The sequence below is a fragment of the Phascolarctos cinereus genome, unplaced genomic scaffold (genome assembly GCF_003287225.1).
Source record: "Phascolarctos cinereus isolate Bilbo 61053 unplaced genomic scaffold, phaCin_HiC Scaffold_726;HRSCAF=1367, whole genome shotgun sequence".
In the NCBI taxonomy this organism is placed as follows: Eukaryota; Metazoa; Chordata; class Mammalia; order Diprotodontia; family Phascolarctidae; genus Phascolarctos; species Phascolarctos cinereus.
Window position 1 is genome coordinate 40,357,892 of NW_027556098.1, and position 19,315 is coordinate 40,377,206.

The 19,315-nt window shown below is 34.7% G+C and overlaps 1 protein-coding gene across 1 annotated transcript in view; it reads left to right on the forward strand.

Annotated features, from left to right (window-relative positions):
* TMPRSS2 (transmembrane serine protease 2) overlaps positions 1-16,338 on the forward strand; it is a 99,173-nt gene extending 82,835 nt beyond the window's left edge. The window contains exons 14-15 of the mRNA XM_020976261.1: positions 7,321-7,473; positions 14,027-16,338. Of these exons, the coding sequence (XP_020831920.1) occupies positions 7,321-7,473; positions 14,027-14,038 (165 nt within the window). The 3' untranslated portion in view covers positions 14,039-16,338. The remainder of the gene's footprint in view (positions 1-7,320; positions 7,474-14,026) is intronic.
* Positions 16,339-19,315: the final 2,977 nt, after the last annotated feature.

Here is a 19,315-nt window from a genome sequence, read left to right on the forward strand (position 1 = left end):
TGTGTATTTCTTTTCTTTTTCTTTTTTCATTTTAACATTCTTTTTTAAATTTTGAGTTCCAGTTCTCACCCTCCTTTAAACCCCTCTGCCAGCCCTTGAGAAGGCAAAGCAATATATCCATTATACATATGAAGTCATGCAAAATATATTTCCATGTTAACCATTGCATGGATTTCCTAAACCAACCTAATTTTAAATTTAATTTTTATTCATTTTGAACTTAAATGCAAAAAGACAAAAAAAAAGAACTTTTCCATGTACACAGCACAACATAAAAAAGGATTCAATATCAAACTATGGATTTTTATTTCACTGTTTACTTCTTTTTAAACTATGTAATACTATACACCATTTTCAAAGCTATCTTGCTTTTCTGTGCTTCTTCTAAATTTTCTTCTGTTCTCTGCTGTACATTTTAATTCTTTTCTCCTCCACCCTGCCCTACAGAAAAAGGGCTACCATTAGATGCAAGTTTGTGTGTGTTTGTATCTATATGTGTGTGTGTGTGTATGTGTGTGTGTATACATATGAAATATGTATGTGTGTGTGTGTGTGTGTGTGTGTGTGTATAAAAGTATACTGTACATACATCCTTTTATAAGTTCTTTCTCTGCATGTGGATAGCACTTCCTTCATAGGTCCTTTCCGATGTAGTTGATTTGAGTACTCAGAATGACTTAGTCATTCAAAGTTGACTTAAAACAATATTGCTGTTAATTTGTATAATGTCCTTTTGGTTTTTCTAATTTTGTTCTTCATTGCTTCATACATGTCTTTTCATGTTTTTCTAAAATCAACCAGCTTATTTCTTATAGCACAGTAGTATTTCATTACAATCATATACAGCAACTTGTTTAGCCATTCCCTGATTGATAGACATCCCCTCAATTTCCAGTTCTTTACCACCATGAAGAGCTGCTATAAATATTTTAAAACATATAAGTTCTTTTACTTTTCCTCTAATCTCCTTGGAAACAGACCTAATAGTGGTATTTCTGGGTCAAAGGGTATAAACAATTTTGTAACTCTTTGGACATAATTCCAGATTGCTCTCCAAAATGGTTGGATCAGTTCACAGTTCCACCAACAGTGAATTAGTGTCCCAGTTTTTCCACATTCCCCCCAACATTTGTAATTTTTCTCTTTTATTGTTTTAGCCAATCTGATAGATGTAAAATGGTATCTCAAAGTTGTTTTAATTTGCATTTCTTTAATTGGAAATGATTTAGAGCATTTTTATATGACTATTGCTTGATTTCTTCATGGAAAAACTGCCTGTTCATATCCTTTAACCATTTATCAATTGGTGAATGACTCATTTCATATAAGTTTGGCAAAAAAAATTGAGACATGAGATATGAGATCCTTATCTGAGAAAGTGTATAAATTTTTTCCCCAATTTCCTGTTTTCCTTCTAATCTTGGCTACAATAGTTTTATTTGTACAAACCCTTTTTAATTTAATACAATTGAAATTGTACATTTTACACCTCCCAATGCTCTCTATCTCTTGTTTATTCATATATTGTTCTATTTATAAGTCTGATAGGTAATATGTTGCATGTTCTTCTGATTTTCTTATACAATCTCCCTTTATATTTGAGTCATGTATCCATTTTGACTTGATCTTCATAAATGGTATAAGATATTGGTCTATGCTCAATTTCTGCTAGACTGCTTTCTAGCTTTTCCAACAATTTTTGCTAAATAATGAATTCTTATCCCAAAACACAAGGTTACGAAAATCATTTGCTATTATGTATTGTATGTCTACTCTGTTCCACCATTTACCTTTCTATTTCTTGGCCAGTACCAGGTAGTTTTGAGAATTATTCTTACACTCAGTATTATTTAATCTCATCTTTAATTTTTAAGATTTCCAATTTGGTGTTTAATTGGGGATTTTTAATTTGTTCTTTTTCAGTATCATTTAATTCAGTATTATTTAATCTCATCTTTAATTTTTAAGATTTCCAGTTTGGTGTTTAATTGGGGATTTTTAATTTGTTCTTTTTCTGTTTTTTTAAATTGGATACTGTGGCAATTTTTAATTGCCTTAAAAACCTTTTTAAGGTTTGAGAGACATAGTTTCTAGGTAATTTAATCATTTTACTAATAAGGCCAACACATTAATAATAAAAGGTTGATCATTTGGCCATCTGTCTTAGACTAAAGACAATCATGGTAGCTAGTTCACAGTTTATGTACCTTTCAAAGTGTAGGTGTTCCTCAGGGGTGGCAATCAACTCTGATTGGATAAAACAATGGAAGGCGAACTAAATTAAAATGAAGGGCTGAGCAAGACATCTTGTCACCCTTGGACCAAGAAGTTATCTTAGTACCAGACCGCCCACAACTTTGGGCTATCTATTCAAAGGTATATAAAAATACCCCACCCAAGCTTGAGCAGAACATAGTAGCTTCCACCAGAGTGTGATCTTGAATTAAAAAGTTAGTCCAATCTCATTATCAGCAATGTCCTTTAAGAGACTGAACTTTTAAAGTCAGGACTTTAGAAGAAGAGGAGAGCTCTGAATCTCCCCAAATTATAGGTTATTAATAATTATTTCTCATACTCAGTTCATTGGTCTGCTTTCTATTTTATTGATATAAGCATTTAAAGATATAAATTTTCCTGTGATTACTGCTTTTGCTGCATTCCACAGGTTTAGATATATTGTCTCATTATTGTCATTCCCTTTAATGAAATTATTGATTGTATGATTTCTTCTTTAACTCACTCATTCTTTAAGATTAGATTGTTTAGTCCCCAGATAGTTTTTAATCTGTGTTTCCATGGTCCCTTTTTGAACATAATTTTTATTGCATTGTGATCTAAAAAGGATGCATTTGATATTTCTACTTTTCTGCATTTATCAGTGAAATTTTTATACCCTAATATATGTATTTTTGTATTTTTTGTGAATTGTAATTTTATAATACAATTTTGTAGAAATGTGTCTACTTCTCAGAAAAAGGTGTTTTCCTTTATATTGCCATTCAGTTCTCTCCAGATATCTATCATATTTAGCTTTACTAAGATTCTATTTACCTCCTCAACTTCTTACTTATCTCTTGGTTAGATTTGTCTAATTCTTAGAGGGGAAAGTTATGGTATTACTCTCTATGCAATACATTTAGCTTTCCCTTTAAAAATTTAGATGCTATAGCATTTGCTGTTTCCCTGTTTAATATCTTTTAATTAAAACTATTTTACTTTAACTTTTTCTGAGATGATTGCTAACTTTGCTTTTTTTTTACCTCAGCTGAAGCATAATAAATTTTACTCCAGTCCTTTAGCTGTGTGTGTATCTCTCATTTTAAAATTTGTTTTTTGTAAACAACATACTGTTGGATTCTGATTTTTAATCCATTCTACTATGTTTCCATTTTATGAGTGAGTTCATCCCATTCACATTCAAAGTTATAATTACTAAGTTGTGTATTTCCCTCCATCATATTTTTACTCACAATTATCCTTCTCACTCTCTTTCAATTACCCTATCCCTTTTCGCATGTCTGATTTACTTCTAACCACTTCCTCCGTAATCCACATCTTTTAAATAATTCCTCCATTATCCTCTCTTCTTACCCTCTTATTCCTTAATGTAGAGGATATTCTTTATCCTTTCCCCACAACCTCCTATTTCTCAATCTACACACACTCTAAAAGTCCCTATGCTATCCTGTGTACTCATCCTTCTATTTCTTTAGAAATTTGGAATACTTTTATACCATTCTATATGTATGTTATTCCCTCTTTAACCCAGTTCTGATGAGAATAAGGTTCCAGCACTACCATCCTCACCTGCTTCCACTGTAACAGTTCTTCCATGCATGTCTAATTTTGATGAGATAATTGCTCCATTTTACCTCTCCCTACCCAATTTTGCTTTTTAGAATTCTCACCACACTCAACTCAGTCCCAATCCTTCTATTTCTCTATATGTTCTTTCAAACTACTCAAATAATGACAACATTTTCCCATATAAGAAGTAAACAATTTGGCCTTATTGAGTTAAAAAAAATAATAAAGTTTATTTGGAAGAATAAAAGGCTAAGAACTTCAAAGAAACTAATTAAAAATGTAAACAAAGAAGATTTAACAGTACCAGATTTTAAACTATATTATGAGGCAGTAATTATCAAAACTAACTGGTAGTGGCTAAGAAATAAAAGGATCAGCAGATACAATACACAGTAGCAAATGACTATAGCAGTCTTGTGTTTGACAAATGTAAAGATTTAAATTTTTGGCATAAGAATTCATTATTTAGTAAAAATTGGGAAAGCTGGAAAGCAATCTGGCAAAAATTGGGCACGGACTGATATCTTAAATAATTTACTAAGAGGTCAAAATGGACACATGACTTAGATATAAAGGGGGATATCACAAGAAAATTAGAAGAACATGGAATCTATTACCTATTCAATTTATAGATAGAACAATTTGTGAATAAATAAGAGACAGAGACATTGTGAGGTATAAAATGAACAATTAGATTCAATTAAAAAGTATATATACAAATAAAACCAATGTTGCCAATATTAGAAGGAAAGCAGAAAATTTTGGGGAAATTTTTATAGTCTCTCAGATCAAATATATAAAGATCTTTATCAGATTTATAAGAAATGAGTCATTCCCCAATTGATCAATGGTCAAAGGATATGAACAGGCAGTTTTTCAATGACAAAGCTATATATAGTCATATGAAAATCATTAGAGAAATGCAAATGAAAAACTTTGAGACATCAACTTAAACTATCAGATTTAGGTTAAACTGACAAATACCCTTTAATTGGGGAATGGCTGAAGGAGTTGTGGTATGTAATTGTGATGGAATACTATTATGCTATAAGAAATGATAAGGTGGTTGATTTTCAGAAAAGCATGAAAAGACTTGCATGAAATAATAAAAAGTGAAATGAGCAATAGCAAGAGAATGTTGTACATAGCAACAGAAATATTGTCCTAAGAACAACATTCATTGAATGACAAATTTATCTTGAGTATCATAAATACTCGAATCAACTATGAAGGAAGATGTTATTCATTTCCAGAGAAAGAACTGGATATTATGGGTTTGTGTGTGTGTGTGTGTGTGTGTGTGTGTGTGTGTGTGTGTGTGTGTAATTGTAGCCTTCTGTAGTATGGGGTGGAGGGGAGGGAGGAGGGGAAAAAAGTATACAGCATAGAACAAAAGAAAACTTAGAAGTAAAAGCCATGCACGTGGAAATTCATGGTTTTATACTGAATCCTTTCATTGTGTTGTACTGTGTATATGGAAAAAATTTTTTGTCTTTTTGTATTTAACTTAAAAATGAATAAAAAAAGTAAAAAATGTAATTGGGAAATTTTTAAGAAAATAAATGAAAATACAGTAGAAAAACACACACACACACACACACACTCACACACATAGAATATCAATTTTGTAGTTATGTAGAGGGAAGAGATGGATGTAGGTAGAGTCCAGGGCTGGGGAACCTGCAGCCTTGAGGCCACATGTGGCCATCTGGGTAAGTGCGGCCCTTTGACTGTATAAAAACTTCATAGAATGGAATTTCACAAATGGATTTGTTCTGTGAAGTTTGAATTCAATCAAAGGACCACACTTGAGGACCTAGAGGCCACATGCCTTGAGGCACAGGTTCCTTACTCTTGAGGAAGACCAATTAGGAGTTTTTCCAGTAATCTAAGTTAATAGGTACATGGGCCTGACCCAGAGTTATTTAGATGTAGTAAAGAGAAAGGGACTGATACAAGAGATATTAATGTGATAGAATCCTTGAATCTTGTCAGCTGATTGGATGGGGTTGGTGATGGTGATGAATGAGAATGAAGAGTTAAAAATGATTCCTAGCTTGTAAACCTAGATGAATGGATGGGTGATGGTGGTAGCATAATTAGACATAGGGAAGTTAGAAAATGGCTAATGGTTTTAGGAGGAAAGTTAGTGAATTTCGTTTCAGGAATGTTCAGTTTTAAGCAGTCTCTAAGGCATCTAAGGGAAGATTTAGTTCAGCTCATAACCCAAAGGAGTCTCCATGATCATATACATGATAATTTGTCATCCAATCTCTGCTTTAAGACTTCTGTGTGTGTGTGTGTTTGGAGGGGTGGGGGGAAAGAGCTGACTCATCACTTCTCAAAGAAGCCCATTTCACTTTTGGAAGGATCTAATTAAAATTTTTCCTGATATCAATGCAAAATTTTCCTCTTTTCAACTTCTACCCTTTCTTTCTGAGTCCAAATAGAGTAAATCTGCATTACAGTCATTTATATACCCCCTAAATTTTCTCTTGTCTCATAAACATTGCCTCTTCCTTCAACTAATCCTCCTTGCCTCTCCCTTGAAGCCTTGCTTGTTTTCTTTAGGAACAATTCATTGTCCCTAATAATCTGGAAAGGCAGAAGTGGAATTCCAGAGAGATATTAGGAGTAAATTTATTGTCAATTTCAGAGCCATCTACATATAGATGGCAAATGAACTCATTCAAACTTTTTAGATCATCAACAAAGTGTATAGAAAGAAAAGGACCAGTATAGAAACTTGGGGTACATCTAAACATGGTAGTTAGGATATGGATGATGATCCAACCACGAAAATGAAAAATGATTCCCCCAACAGGAACAAAGAAAAGCATAACAGAACAGTGTTGATGAAAACCCCAGGAGGAGGAAAATCCAGAAGGAGCGAGTAGGCAGCAGTGTCAAATACTATAGAGGTTTTGAGGGAGGATGAGGACTGAGAAAAGACCATTGGATGAAGAGCTCATTGCTGACAGTGAAAGTAATTTTAGTTAATCAGTTTAGAGGGAAGGCAGGTTTCAAAGGGCTGTAAAGTTGAGTGGAAGGTGAGAAAGTAGAAGAAATTGATACAGACAACTTTTTCTTGCAGTTTGACTATCAAAAGGAGGAGAGCTGTAAGAGAATAGTTTGAAAATACTGTATCATTTTGTCTTGTATGGATTTCGGAGTATGTGTGGAAAGCTAAACATGTTTGCAAGTAGGAGGAAAGAGCCATAGACAAGTATTTAATATTAGGTAGAGGGAGATTGAAATGATAAATTCCTAAACAAGATAAGATGATGGGAAGGAAGGAAGGAATTGAAGAAGGGAAGAACGGAGACAGGGGGGTAGTAAGTCTTCCAAAGCAAGGCTTTAAACCAACATTGTTTGGATTGCATCATCCTCCCCACCCCAAAATCTTTCCTCCTTCCTCCCTCCCAATTGTCTCTCATGTATTCATTCATATCAAACATCCTTGTCTTCTTTTTGAATTCTTTCCTTTTCTGTAACTTTCTTTGTTGTTCCTAGGGTGACAGCGGGGGGCCTTTAGTCACCAAGAAAGATTCTGTATGGTGGTTGGTTGGTGATACAAGCTGGGGATCTGGATGTGCCAAGACAAATAGACCTGGAGTTTATGGAAACCTGACAGTATTTACAGACTGGATTTACCAACAAATGCAGGTAATGTTTCCATTTTGCCTTTAATTCATTAAATATATCATTCCTTCCTCCCTTTTTAAAGCTCACACATATATAATATACTGCGGTCCTTTGTTATTAACACAGATGTGAATGGCCAATTATTAGCAGTTGGAAATGTTTTTGGTATTTTTTTCCTTTCCAAGTAGTAGTGATGTTAGTTGGGAGCCATTTCTCTGGTACAGATTTTGGAAATTAGAAGAGAAAGTAGACTGAGTATGCCATCTACAACATACTCGAAAAGCCTTTTCTCTAAGACCTATGGAAGAAGAAAGCGACTACCTCTTGAAACAATTTACTTTGGGCGGCTCAAATTATTGAGTCGTTTGTCCTTAAATCAAGTATAAATATGTTTCCTTGAAACTTGTACGCTTGATCCTAGTTGTATCATTGCAGCCTAAGCAGAAAAAGTCTACTCCTATTTTCCTGTGATAACCCTTCAAATACTTGAAGACAGTTCCAGATATGATATGATCTGGGTGAAGCACAACAGGACTACCATCTCCTTTTTGTACACTGTTCTCATTGATGCAACCTGGGATTATGTAAGTTTTTTTGGTTGCCATTGACTCACACTTAGCTTGAAGTCCACTAAGAATCCCAAGAGCACTTTTTTTTTAAAAAAAGATTTTTTAAATCACCTTTCATTTTTACATCAGTTGTTTCAGGATTCCTTCTCAGATCTCCTTTTAACAGAGAAGAACAGTCCATCAAATAGGATCAACACAGTGACCACATTTGACATAATAGTATTTCTCCTTCTCCACCAAGAAGAGGGAGATATACTTCTTTACTAGTTCTTTGGGACCAAGATTGTTTATTACAGGTATTCAGAGTTTGGTTTCCTTTTACTAGTTTTTTCCCCCCTTGTTTTTATTATTTTGGTCATTACACGTTGTGACAAGAAACACAACTTGTCCTCTTAAAATACAGGAACACCAGTATACATAGTTACAGGTGGATTCTTTAAGAAAGAAATCGCTGAACAGAGCTTGAAGAAGTCTTACACTTGCAGAAAAGTAGCTTATTTCTGTTTATATAGTCTTCTCAGCAGTTACCTGCATTTTAGGCTTGGTGTAGAACTTTATCTTTGTTTAACAAACTATAGGACTTTGTCTTGAATCAGGAAGATCGAAATTCAAATCCAGGCCTCAAACACTTCCTAGCTGCATGACTTCGGGCAAGTCGCTTAACCTCTATTTGACTCAATTTCTTCATCTGTAAAATGGGGATAATTATAACATCCCATGGTTGTTAGATGATCAGATGAGTTATTTTATAAGTGCTTAGCACAGTGACTTCCACACAGTAAGTGCTATAGAAATGTTAGCAGTCATTTCTATTATCATTATCTTTATTGTTATAGTCCCTCAGGTCAAAAGAGATAGATGGCTGCTGTCTTTTTGCCTCCATACATGTATGCTGTTCTTGTGGTTCTACTTATTCATTCTGCAGTAGTTCGTATACATCCTACCCCATTTTTCTAAAATCCTCATTCATAGTTGGCTGCTGTGGAATAGGGTTCCATTCCATTATCTTACTATAGCTTGTTTAGTTATTCCAATTTTTTTGCTATTACAAAGAATGCTTCTATGAATGGTTTGGTACCTTTTAGACCAGTGGTGGGCACCCTATGGCCTTGAGGCCACATGTGGACTTCTAGGTCCTCAAGTGCGGCCCTTTGCCTGAATCCAAATTTCACAGAACAAATCTCCAAAAGAGGTCTTTAACCTCATTTCTTCAGATATTTTTCATATTACCTTTTGTCTAGCTCTTCCTGTATATGTCTTATTCTAATGAATTAGATTTTTTTCACACAAATTGGAGGACCCTATATCCATCAAAATAAAAACATTTAAAAGAGCATTTATTTTATGGTGACTTAGAAAAAAAAATCCTTTTTTCCCTGGCTAATTAGACCACAGGAAAACATCAGTTTAAATTTACCAAGACATAAAACACAGACAATGCTAACAACAATACTGGACATTATACAAATACTAACACTTAAACAGAAACAAAAACAAGACAGATATATAGTCTCGTGTGGTGAGGGTTGGCAGCCTCTTCTCATCTTTAATTTACAATATTCTGAGGTATTGATTTGAGGCCAAAACGAATTATTATCTGAATCTCTTAGAGTTTTAGACAAAATTTCACCTAACCTAGTTGTGTGCTTCTTGGTCATTCCCAGATTCCTCAGGAGCTTCCCCTGGTCCCATGGCATAAGAAAAATTTCCAGGGTGGGAATTCTTTTGATATAATATTACTGGAAACCAAGGAGGAATCTTCCCCAGCAATGTGGAGGGATACCTTGGTTTACCCTTTGGTATGCTAATACTGAAATCCTATCTTTCCCTTAGGGGAATATTCCCAGGGATATCCTTCCCCAATAGTTTGTGAAGGCTTACCTTAAGCTTGGAAGAGCTGAAATTGAAGGGGAGTCAGACCTCAGGGGTGTACTTCAGTGGAGAAATTCTTCAGTGAGAAAGTCAACTGGCAAGCTCCAAGGAGTTCCTTGGAGACATCATTCTAGGGGGTAGGACCTCCTCTAGATCCCTTTGTGATTGTCAGTTTTCATTTTTGAATTGAGGTAAACTGAGGAAACAAAGTCTAAGCTATGCAATTTATTAGCAAGGCATGCAATTGCAGATAGATCAATACATGGCCCCTCAGGAGGCACAAGGATCCAGAAAAGATAATTACAAGGTTTTTTTTTAATAGTAAAACATAGTTACTATTTTTAGATTTAGGTACTTTTCAGGGCTTAAGGAATGTTTATTGGTCACATCCACTTGCATTCTTCAAGCCAGTTAGGGATACAATAATATTGATTTCCTTGAAATGACAATTTACAGAAACAACTAAACTTAGCTCAGGGACACAGAACTTAGCTAGCAACTGTATACAATGTCTATAATGATACAAAATGGACTCAATTTGATTCCATTCTGCCACATTGCTTTACTTATGAAGATAAGTAGTAATAATAATGATGATGATGATGATGATGATGTTAGTAACATGCATACACTAAATATAAATGATTTTGCTGGGAACGTAGGAAAGGGCAAACAGTGGGAGGGAGGAGTAATAAAGACCTTATGTAAGAGGCACTTCACTGAAATGGAACCAGGGGTTTCAAGGAGTAGAGGTGGGAAAACAGCATTCCAGGAACAAGGGACGGCAGGAAAGGACAAAAGGACAATAGACAATGGACAAAAAACAGAAAGCATTTTAGTATTTTAGTTGGATTGCAAAATGTGTGGCGATTAGTGTCAAATGTCTCCTAAGGCAGGTTAAATGTCTCCTAAGGCAGGTTGTAGTCAGATAATGAGAGTGTTAAACATCAGAGTATTTTCTCATAGAAGCAATAAGAAGCCCCTGAATCTTCTTGGGCAGAGGTCAGACCTGTGCTTTAGAAACAGTGATCTGGCTAATGTGGGGAATGGAAGGGAGAGGAAAGAGAATAGAAGCAAGGACATCGATTAAAAGTTGATTGTAGCAGTATAGGCAAGATGAATAAATACCTGAACTGTGTAAATGGAGAGGAGTTAAATCCAAGAGGTACTAGGAAGAAATAATCGACAAGCTAGAGCATCTGAATTGATATGGGACATGAAGAAAAGGGAAGATTTGAAGAAGACTTTGAGGTTGCAAACTTGAATGACTAGAAGGATGATGATATCCTAGACAGAAATAGCTTAAAAAAATTTTTTTTTTGGAAATAGCTTTTTTTCCCTTTCTTTTATTAGAATATCGCTTTGCTTTATTACCTACATTGTACACACTTGTGTATAAATATCTTCAAGCTCTGTTTTATCACTGGTTCCTTTTTTGAATCTTTTTTGTCCTATGAATGACCCGGCATTTCTATTGCTCTTCTTCCTATTACAGGACTGTTTTCCTTTATGACATATTTCATCTCTCAAATTTTATTTTTCAAAAAAGTGAGATAATGATTAGTAACACAGTGAAATGGAAAGAAGGGATTGTTTGGATTAGATTCTGTCTCAGATCCTTCCTAGTTGTAGACAGCATAATTTTAAAGTTTTGAATTAATTTGAGAAAGGCAGGGGAATAGGTTTTGGTAAAAGTCACAAAGAAGATGGGTTGGTTATGTTGCATAGATGAAGTGCTCATTGGTGCTCATGAGATGTCAAGTGAAATTGAAGACCTCCCACAAGTTGGGTGAACCCTGTGATGAACCAATTCATGAAGTAACTCATGACAAAATGCAGCCAGAGGAAATTAAACCACTTAATAATCCTTTTGTAAAAGCTGCCCTGATTGCTAGGCTATCATTGAAATTTTATAAGTCAAAATCCATAATCTCTATTCAGGCTGATATGTCAATGGCATCATCTTTCATTTATTCCCAAGAGTGGCGCTGAAAATGACTATGGGGAATGATGATGTAGAATATGATGATGATCATGATGCTCGTGAATGAGGTTGGCCCATAATATCTTTTACCAATAACAGTCAGCTATATTCCTGGTGCCAATTGGGTCCTTCCATAGGTTTTGTTATAACTTGGCATACCTAATATCTTGGTATGACCTGGCATACTTAATACCTTGCCTTCTGCAACACCAGGCCTGTTGGATATCAGCTCACCTTAGTCATAGTCCCAGGGCATATGATTCGGCTGTTCATGGTCCTGGGGTAGGAGAAAGCTCTAGTCAAGGGCTTGTAATTACTGCTTATCCGTCATTAATTATACCATATTGCTAGATTCCTTGAACTTTGGAGGTTATCCCAAGTAGATGTCATATTTCTTGGGACCCCAGTATCCATCCTTTCAACAAATGGATCCCTAATATTGTTAATGAAAAGAATACCTTTTCCCATTTCCAACTATGAAATTTTGATCCAACATGAAAACCAAGAAGTTTTTCCAGAATTGGTTTGGTGTTGAGAGTGAAATAAACTACAATTTCCAATTGCATTTTGATGACTGTGTCATCCTCTCAAATTTCCATTGATTATGTTTCATTTTAGCTGTTTTCATGAGAAAAAAATGTGGTGTCGTAGCTCGAGATTCATCCTCAAAATAATAAAAACTTAGGATCAAATCCTGCTTTATTAACTGGGTGAATCTCCTCTTTTCCCTCTATACTATTTCACCTGATGATTTCATCAGCTTAATTTATCATTTTTGTGAAGATATTTCTGGCTCTCTAGGTAGTACAGTGTAAAGAGTGCTGGGACTAGACTCAAGAAACCAGAGTTCAGCTCTGGCCTCAGATAGTTATTAGCTGTGGGACCCTGGGCAAATCACTTAACTTCTATTTAACTCAGTTTCCTCATCTGGTAAATAGGGATAATTGTAGCACCTACCTCCCAGGATTGTTGTGAGAATCAAATGAGATAATGATTGTGAAGTGCTTAATACAGTGTCTGGCATAGTTAGGGATGATGATGGTGATGATGATGATGATGTTGCCATTGCCAATTCTCAGATCTTTTTATCCAACCCTAACCTCTCCCAGGACCTCCAGTCTCACATCTTTAACTGTTTATATTTTAAACTCAACAAGTCCAAAACTGAATTCATTGCATTTCCTCCCAAGCCCTTCTCTCTTTATAACTTTTGAGAAGTCAATCAGTTATGCAAGGTGGAATCATCCTCGTGTCTCCATACCCTCTCACTCCCCACATATTCAATTTGCTGCCAAAGCCTATTGATTCTATCTTCATAAAGTCTCTTGTTTGTGCTTCCTTCTCTCCTGACGCTGCTGTCATCCTTGTGCCAGCCCTTATTGCTATGTCTGGGCTGTTGCAGTTGGCCTCTGGTTGTTCTTTCTGACTCAAAATCTCCTCCTTTTCTTGTATATCCTCAACTTAGCTGATTTTCCTAAAACAGGTCACCCTCTCTCACCCCATTCGATAAACTTCAGTGGTTTCTAAGATCAGATATAAAGTCCTCTTCTTTTCCAGTCTTCTTATACCTTCTCCCTTGTCCCCACTCATATACTATATGATCCAGTGATACTGTCCTCTTTACTGTTTTCACATAGGACTTGATATCCCTTGACACTGGACGTAGCTGTCACCCATGCCTAAAATTCTCTTCCTTCTCATCTCTACTTCCTGACTTTCCTGGCTTAAATCCTGTCTTCTACAAGAAGCCTTTCCTAATTCCCCTTAATTCTAACACCTCCCTTCTGTTGGTTATTTCCAATTTAATCTGTGTACATCTTGTTTGTACATAAGTATTTGCTTGTTATTTCTTCCATTAGACTATGAGCTCCTTGAGAGGTAGGATTTTGTTTTGCATTTCTTTGTATCCTCACCACCTAGCACAATGCTTTGAATAGTATTTGCTTAATAAATACTCGCTGTCTTGATTTGACAGACATATGTTGGTAGAAGGAGGTTCTTCACTGGAAATTCATGAATTAATTGAAATCACAAGTTCTAGACCACTCTTACCAGTTGCCAAAAAAGTTTCAATAGTCAAAACTGAGCAGAAGATATATTGATTTTTTAAAATTTGGACTAATATTTTCTCTTTTATTGTTTCTTACAGGCAAACAGGTGATCTGTATATCTTCCACTTTTGAAAATGATCAAGTTAACCAAGGGTGGATTTTCTCTACATTATTTATCATTAGAACAATTCACAGGTTCTTTCATTTTTATTAAATAGTAAATTCAGCTGTCTTTTTTACTCTTCACAGTTCTGTGCAGGCTACAGTAACTTTTTTTCCCCTTGTTTTTCACTGTAAACACAATGTACCTGAACTTAAGTGTTACTGATTTGTTTGAAATGAATGCCAAATATTTCTTGGAGTGTGGAGACTTGTGAATCAAATCAGAATGTTTCATTAGCTTATAGTTTATGTTCATAATTGAGAAAGTCATTGATTGTTGCACAGTAATGTTTTCTAATAATCTAAGTTTTGTATAACACACAACAGTGTGTATTGAACTAAAGATAGTGATTAGAACTACTCAGCTGCTAATTGACTTGAAATGAAACGTGATTCAGGGGAGGACAGGTAAGCCTTCCTGGGTGAGAATAACATGAGAGTACCCCAGCAGTACATTCACATGAAGCCTGATAGCTTTCTCAGAGGTATTTGTTAATTTGTATTTTTCTTTTTTAGTAGCATTGTGCTATGGCTAGAAGTGAATGACTAACTTAACTAAGGCACCTGGGGGAAAATCAGGGATGTGCTATTTAAATTATAGTGTTTTCATGTAGCTTTCTATTTATACCTCTGTGTTTATATGATTTGAGTTTTGAAGCCTTAAACTATTACATCAATATTTGGCTATTTGGAGATATTATGTTCATGAAATCTGAGAACTGAATATCTGAAATACTCTAGATTTGACTGATTTTTGTTGATAGAATGTGTGATATCAGTGTCTTCTAGAGTTTTCCAAATAAATGGCGCTGCTGTAGATTGGCAAAGATGATAAAAAATAAAAATGATAATTATTGGAGGGATACAGGAGAACAGTCATACTAAAACAAAATTGATGTAGCTGTGAACCTTTACAGATATTCTGGAAGGTTATTTAGAATTATGTCATCAAAATCTCTAAAGTATACATATAGTTGTCCCAGCAATACCACTGCTAGCTAGGCTTATACACCAAAGAGGGAAAGGACCTGTATGTACAAACGCCTTTATAGCAGTACTTTTTTTTTTAATAACAAAGAGCTGAAAACTAGCAGTAACCATCAGATGGGTAATGATTAACAAACTATGGTAACAAAATTATGTAGTAGAATATTATTGTGATATAATAAGTGAGAAAACTGATTCAGGAAAATAAAAGGGAGACTTACTTTTGTGGACTAATGCATAATAAGATGAGCAGAACCAGGAGAATGATTTTATAAAGAGACTAAAAATTGAGAAGAAAAACTGCTCTGAAAGACTCATTAATGTGCTGATCAGCCATGACCCCAGAAGACTGATGAAGAAACTTGCTTTCATAGTGTTTATGAGCTAGAGGTTAACAATGAGACATACATCTTCAGAAACGGTGAATATGTGTGTTTTTCTTGACCATGTTAATTAGTTGAAAAGAAATGTTTTCAAAAAGAATTGGGATGGGGGATGATAGTGATACAAAACAAAATTAATGGTAGGAAAATTGAAGTATTTTTTGAAGTGGAAGTTCCCAGAGAAATGTAAGCAAGCAGGACAGCTTTGGTACTACAAACATACAGAATGTATTTTATATCTAAAAACCAAGCTGTTTTTAATGGAGATTCATGGTTTCATGTACGGTCCACTTTTTTTTTTCTGTTCTCTGTATATGGATATCCTCATTTCCTGGTGTTTGCCAAGTTCAGAATAACAAATATATATATATATATATATATATATATATATATATATATATATAAATATTATAAACGGTGCTAAATTTGTGAAAGAGGAGAGTTAATTGTTTTAAACCAAATTCATACAGTTAAATGAAGTCTAAATGACTATCTTGTATATAAACTTCCTCATCCTCTGGCCACTTCCTTTCTGGATACACCAATTCCAAGGACTTTGAATGATACTACTGTGGAACATGGAATCAAAAATCATTAATATATTATGTGCATCTCATGTTGATATTTCCTCTGCCTTTGGTGTTACTCTCAACAGATGTTCCTTAGGAATTTCCAAACAGCGTCCAATATCACAAGATATCAGACAATTGAGCCCATTTTCTAAAAGATCTATCTGTAACGCACAATTTTTTTCCTGATGTTTAGTTTTATTTATATGTAACCAATAGTTTTAACCTACATTTTATATAATTTTAAACAGCTGTAAAATTAAATTGCATATTATCTTGCAAATAAATACTACTTTTTTCCATCCTAAATATCTATGTGGTCTTCATGTGGCAACTAATGTATTACTTGACATTTACATAAATTATCACCACCTTTGTTAAATGCATACTTTGTGATTGAATCAGGAAGATAAGTATAGAGTATTTGACTAGCAGTATCCATAACCACCATCTAGTTCTAGGCCCAACTGTGTTAAAATTATTATGGAAAAACCTCCAGTGTGGTGATGGAAGAACAGTTTTTAAACATATAATCTTCATTAGATCTTGAGAGTAAAAAAAAAAGTACAACCACTAACTTCAAAAATATTCAAAACTCATTCAGTAAATGACAAAAAGATAAATGAATCAACAAAAGTTCGGTTTTCTTTAAAATTCCAAATTTTAGAAAAGAGGAACAACTACACCCAAATAATAGAACTGAGCCCAGACTCAGGACCTTTGACCAGTACCCTCTGCCAACCAAAGGAACCATTATTTTGCCCCCCTTCTACTCCCTCATAAGCCTGTCACCTCTACCATTTCCCCAAGAAGAGGAGGAGGAATGGTACTTAAAGGTCAGGCTGAACACAACCTTAGATCTCACCCATAATCATCTGTAATAGCTTTGGAGACTGGATTTCATTATTCATTAGACACTAATTACTCTCATGTCTTCTCTTGTTTTTTCTCTATTCCTGTACTAATAAATAATTTTTCATTTAAGAGAAAACTCCCTAGCCCCCACCTCCAGATCTCTCATTTACATCCTCAACTCTGCTCGACCCATATCCCTATCCAACCTTGTCCACTCTTTTCACTGTGTTTTTGGAATTCCCATTTCATACTGAACAAACTCCCTTTCATCCCAGATGACTTTCTCTAATACTTCTTCCATGTCACTGAGACTTAGCTCATCCCTGATGAGTCTGCATTCTCAGCTATCCTCTCTAGCACTGGCTGTACCATCTTTGACTTTCCCTACACACATTCTCTCTGTCTCTCCCTCTCCTTCCCTCCCTCCTCCCCTCTATTGTCACTTCAAAAATTCCACTTATACCTAAGTCACTTAATGGACTTTCTTCTTTTGCAGTCCAGTCAAAATTCCCACCCAATCCAAATGTTGATTACATTATGTTGATGTGGAATTGTTTTCAGTCATGTCCAACTCTGTCACCCCATTTGGGATTTTCTTGGCAAAGATACTGGAATAGATTGCCATTTCCTTCTCCAGCTCATTTTACAGATGGGGAAATTGAGGCAAACAGGGTTAAGTCAGTTGCCTAGGGTCACACAGCCAGTAACTATCTGAGGCCAAATTTGAACTCATAATAAGTCTTCTTAACTGTAGGACCAGCACTCTATTTATTGCACTACATAATCAACCTCCAAATCATGCCTCCTTTCTCAAGGAATTCATCTGGCTCGCCATCATTCTCTCATCCTCAACTCTAGTCTTTAAACTTTGAAACTTTAATATTGCCATAAATGTTCCCTTAATTTGAGATTCTGACATTCCTCTATATAAAAATAATCACCGATCATTCAACTTTCCCCTGTACCTACCAACTCCTAAACCTATATTTCACTCTCATTAAGACCTCTGATTTCTACATCCCTCAGTACTTTCTCAGACTCTTACCCTTCCTCTAATTTCACTTTTTCCATCTTCAATCTCTGTACACTTGTCTTAGGGCCACTTACTTTTTGCCAAACCCCAACCCTGGATCAACCCCTTAATCTTCCTACTGATCCCTTTTTGTAGCAAGGCAATGCTTTTATCATTTTATAACTGATTCCCCTTTTCTTTTCCCTAGAAAATCAACAAATTCGAAACATGAAAATAGAAATTCTGAAAATCAAAGAGAATGAAATTGAAAACAAAAAAAAATTTAAGTAAATAAATAAAAGTAGGAGATGGTTTAAAAATCCATTAGCTAACTTGATTTTTTCAAACAGAAAAATCCCCAGTTTTCAGTATCAAAAATGAAAAATGTGAAACAACCAAAGAAGAAAGATGAGGAATTGTTAGAAGCCATTTTGTCCAACTGTATACTAGTTTGACAATCTAAATGAAATGCATGAATACTTGCAAAAACATTAACTGCCCAGATTAACGGATTAAGAAATAGAGAACTTAACTATCATAGCAAAAGAAAATATACTATAAGTAAATGAACTCACAAAGGAAAAATACCCAGGACCACAAAAATTTACAAGCAAATTCTACCAAACATTTAAAGAACAATTCAATTCCACTATAAATTACATAAACAGTTTGAAAAAACAGGAAAAGATTGAAGTCCTACAACATTACCTTTTATGACACAAATACGGCCTTGATACTTAAACTAGAAAAAATCAAAATAGAGAAAGAAAACTAGTTCAGTTTTCCTAATGAATATTGGTGCAAAAATTAAAAAAATACATATTAGGAAGGAGACTATAGCAATTGTTACCAGGCTGCTTCTACACCATGAATGTAAACAATTGATTATAACAAAACCAAAAATATATAATTATATCAAAAGTTGACAAGTTATAACACCCGTTCATAGAATCCACTGGAATGCACAGGAATAAATGGAACTTTCCTTAAACTGGTAAAACTGGTCTATCTAAAACCAACAGCCAACATAATTGGGAAAAGTTACAGGTCTTTCCAATAAGATCCAGAATAAAGTAATGATGTCATCACCATTACTATTCAATATATTCAATATAATGGTCAAAATGGTAGATATAACAAGACAAAAAATAAATTGAAAGAACAAGCACAGATAAAGAGGAAATGAAATTGTGATTATTTTCAGATAATATAATGGTGTTCTTAGAAAACCCTAGAGTCAACTAAAAAGCTAATTGAGATAATTTACAATTTCAGCAGTTGCAGCATATGAAATAAGCCCATAGCAATCATCATTTCTGTATATTACCAGCAGAAAGGGATAAAGAAATGCCACAACTTCAGAATATATGAAATACTTGGGATCTACCTGCCAAGTTGCTCACAGGAACAAAAATACAA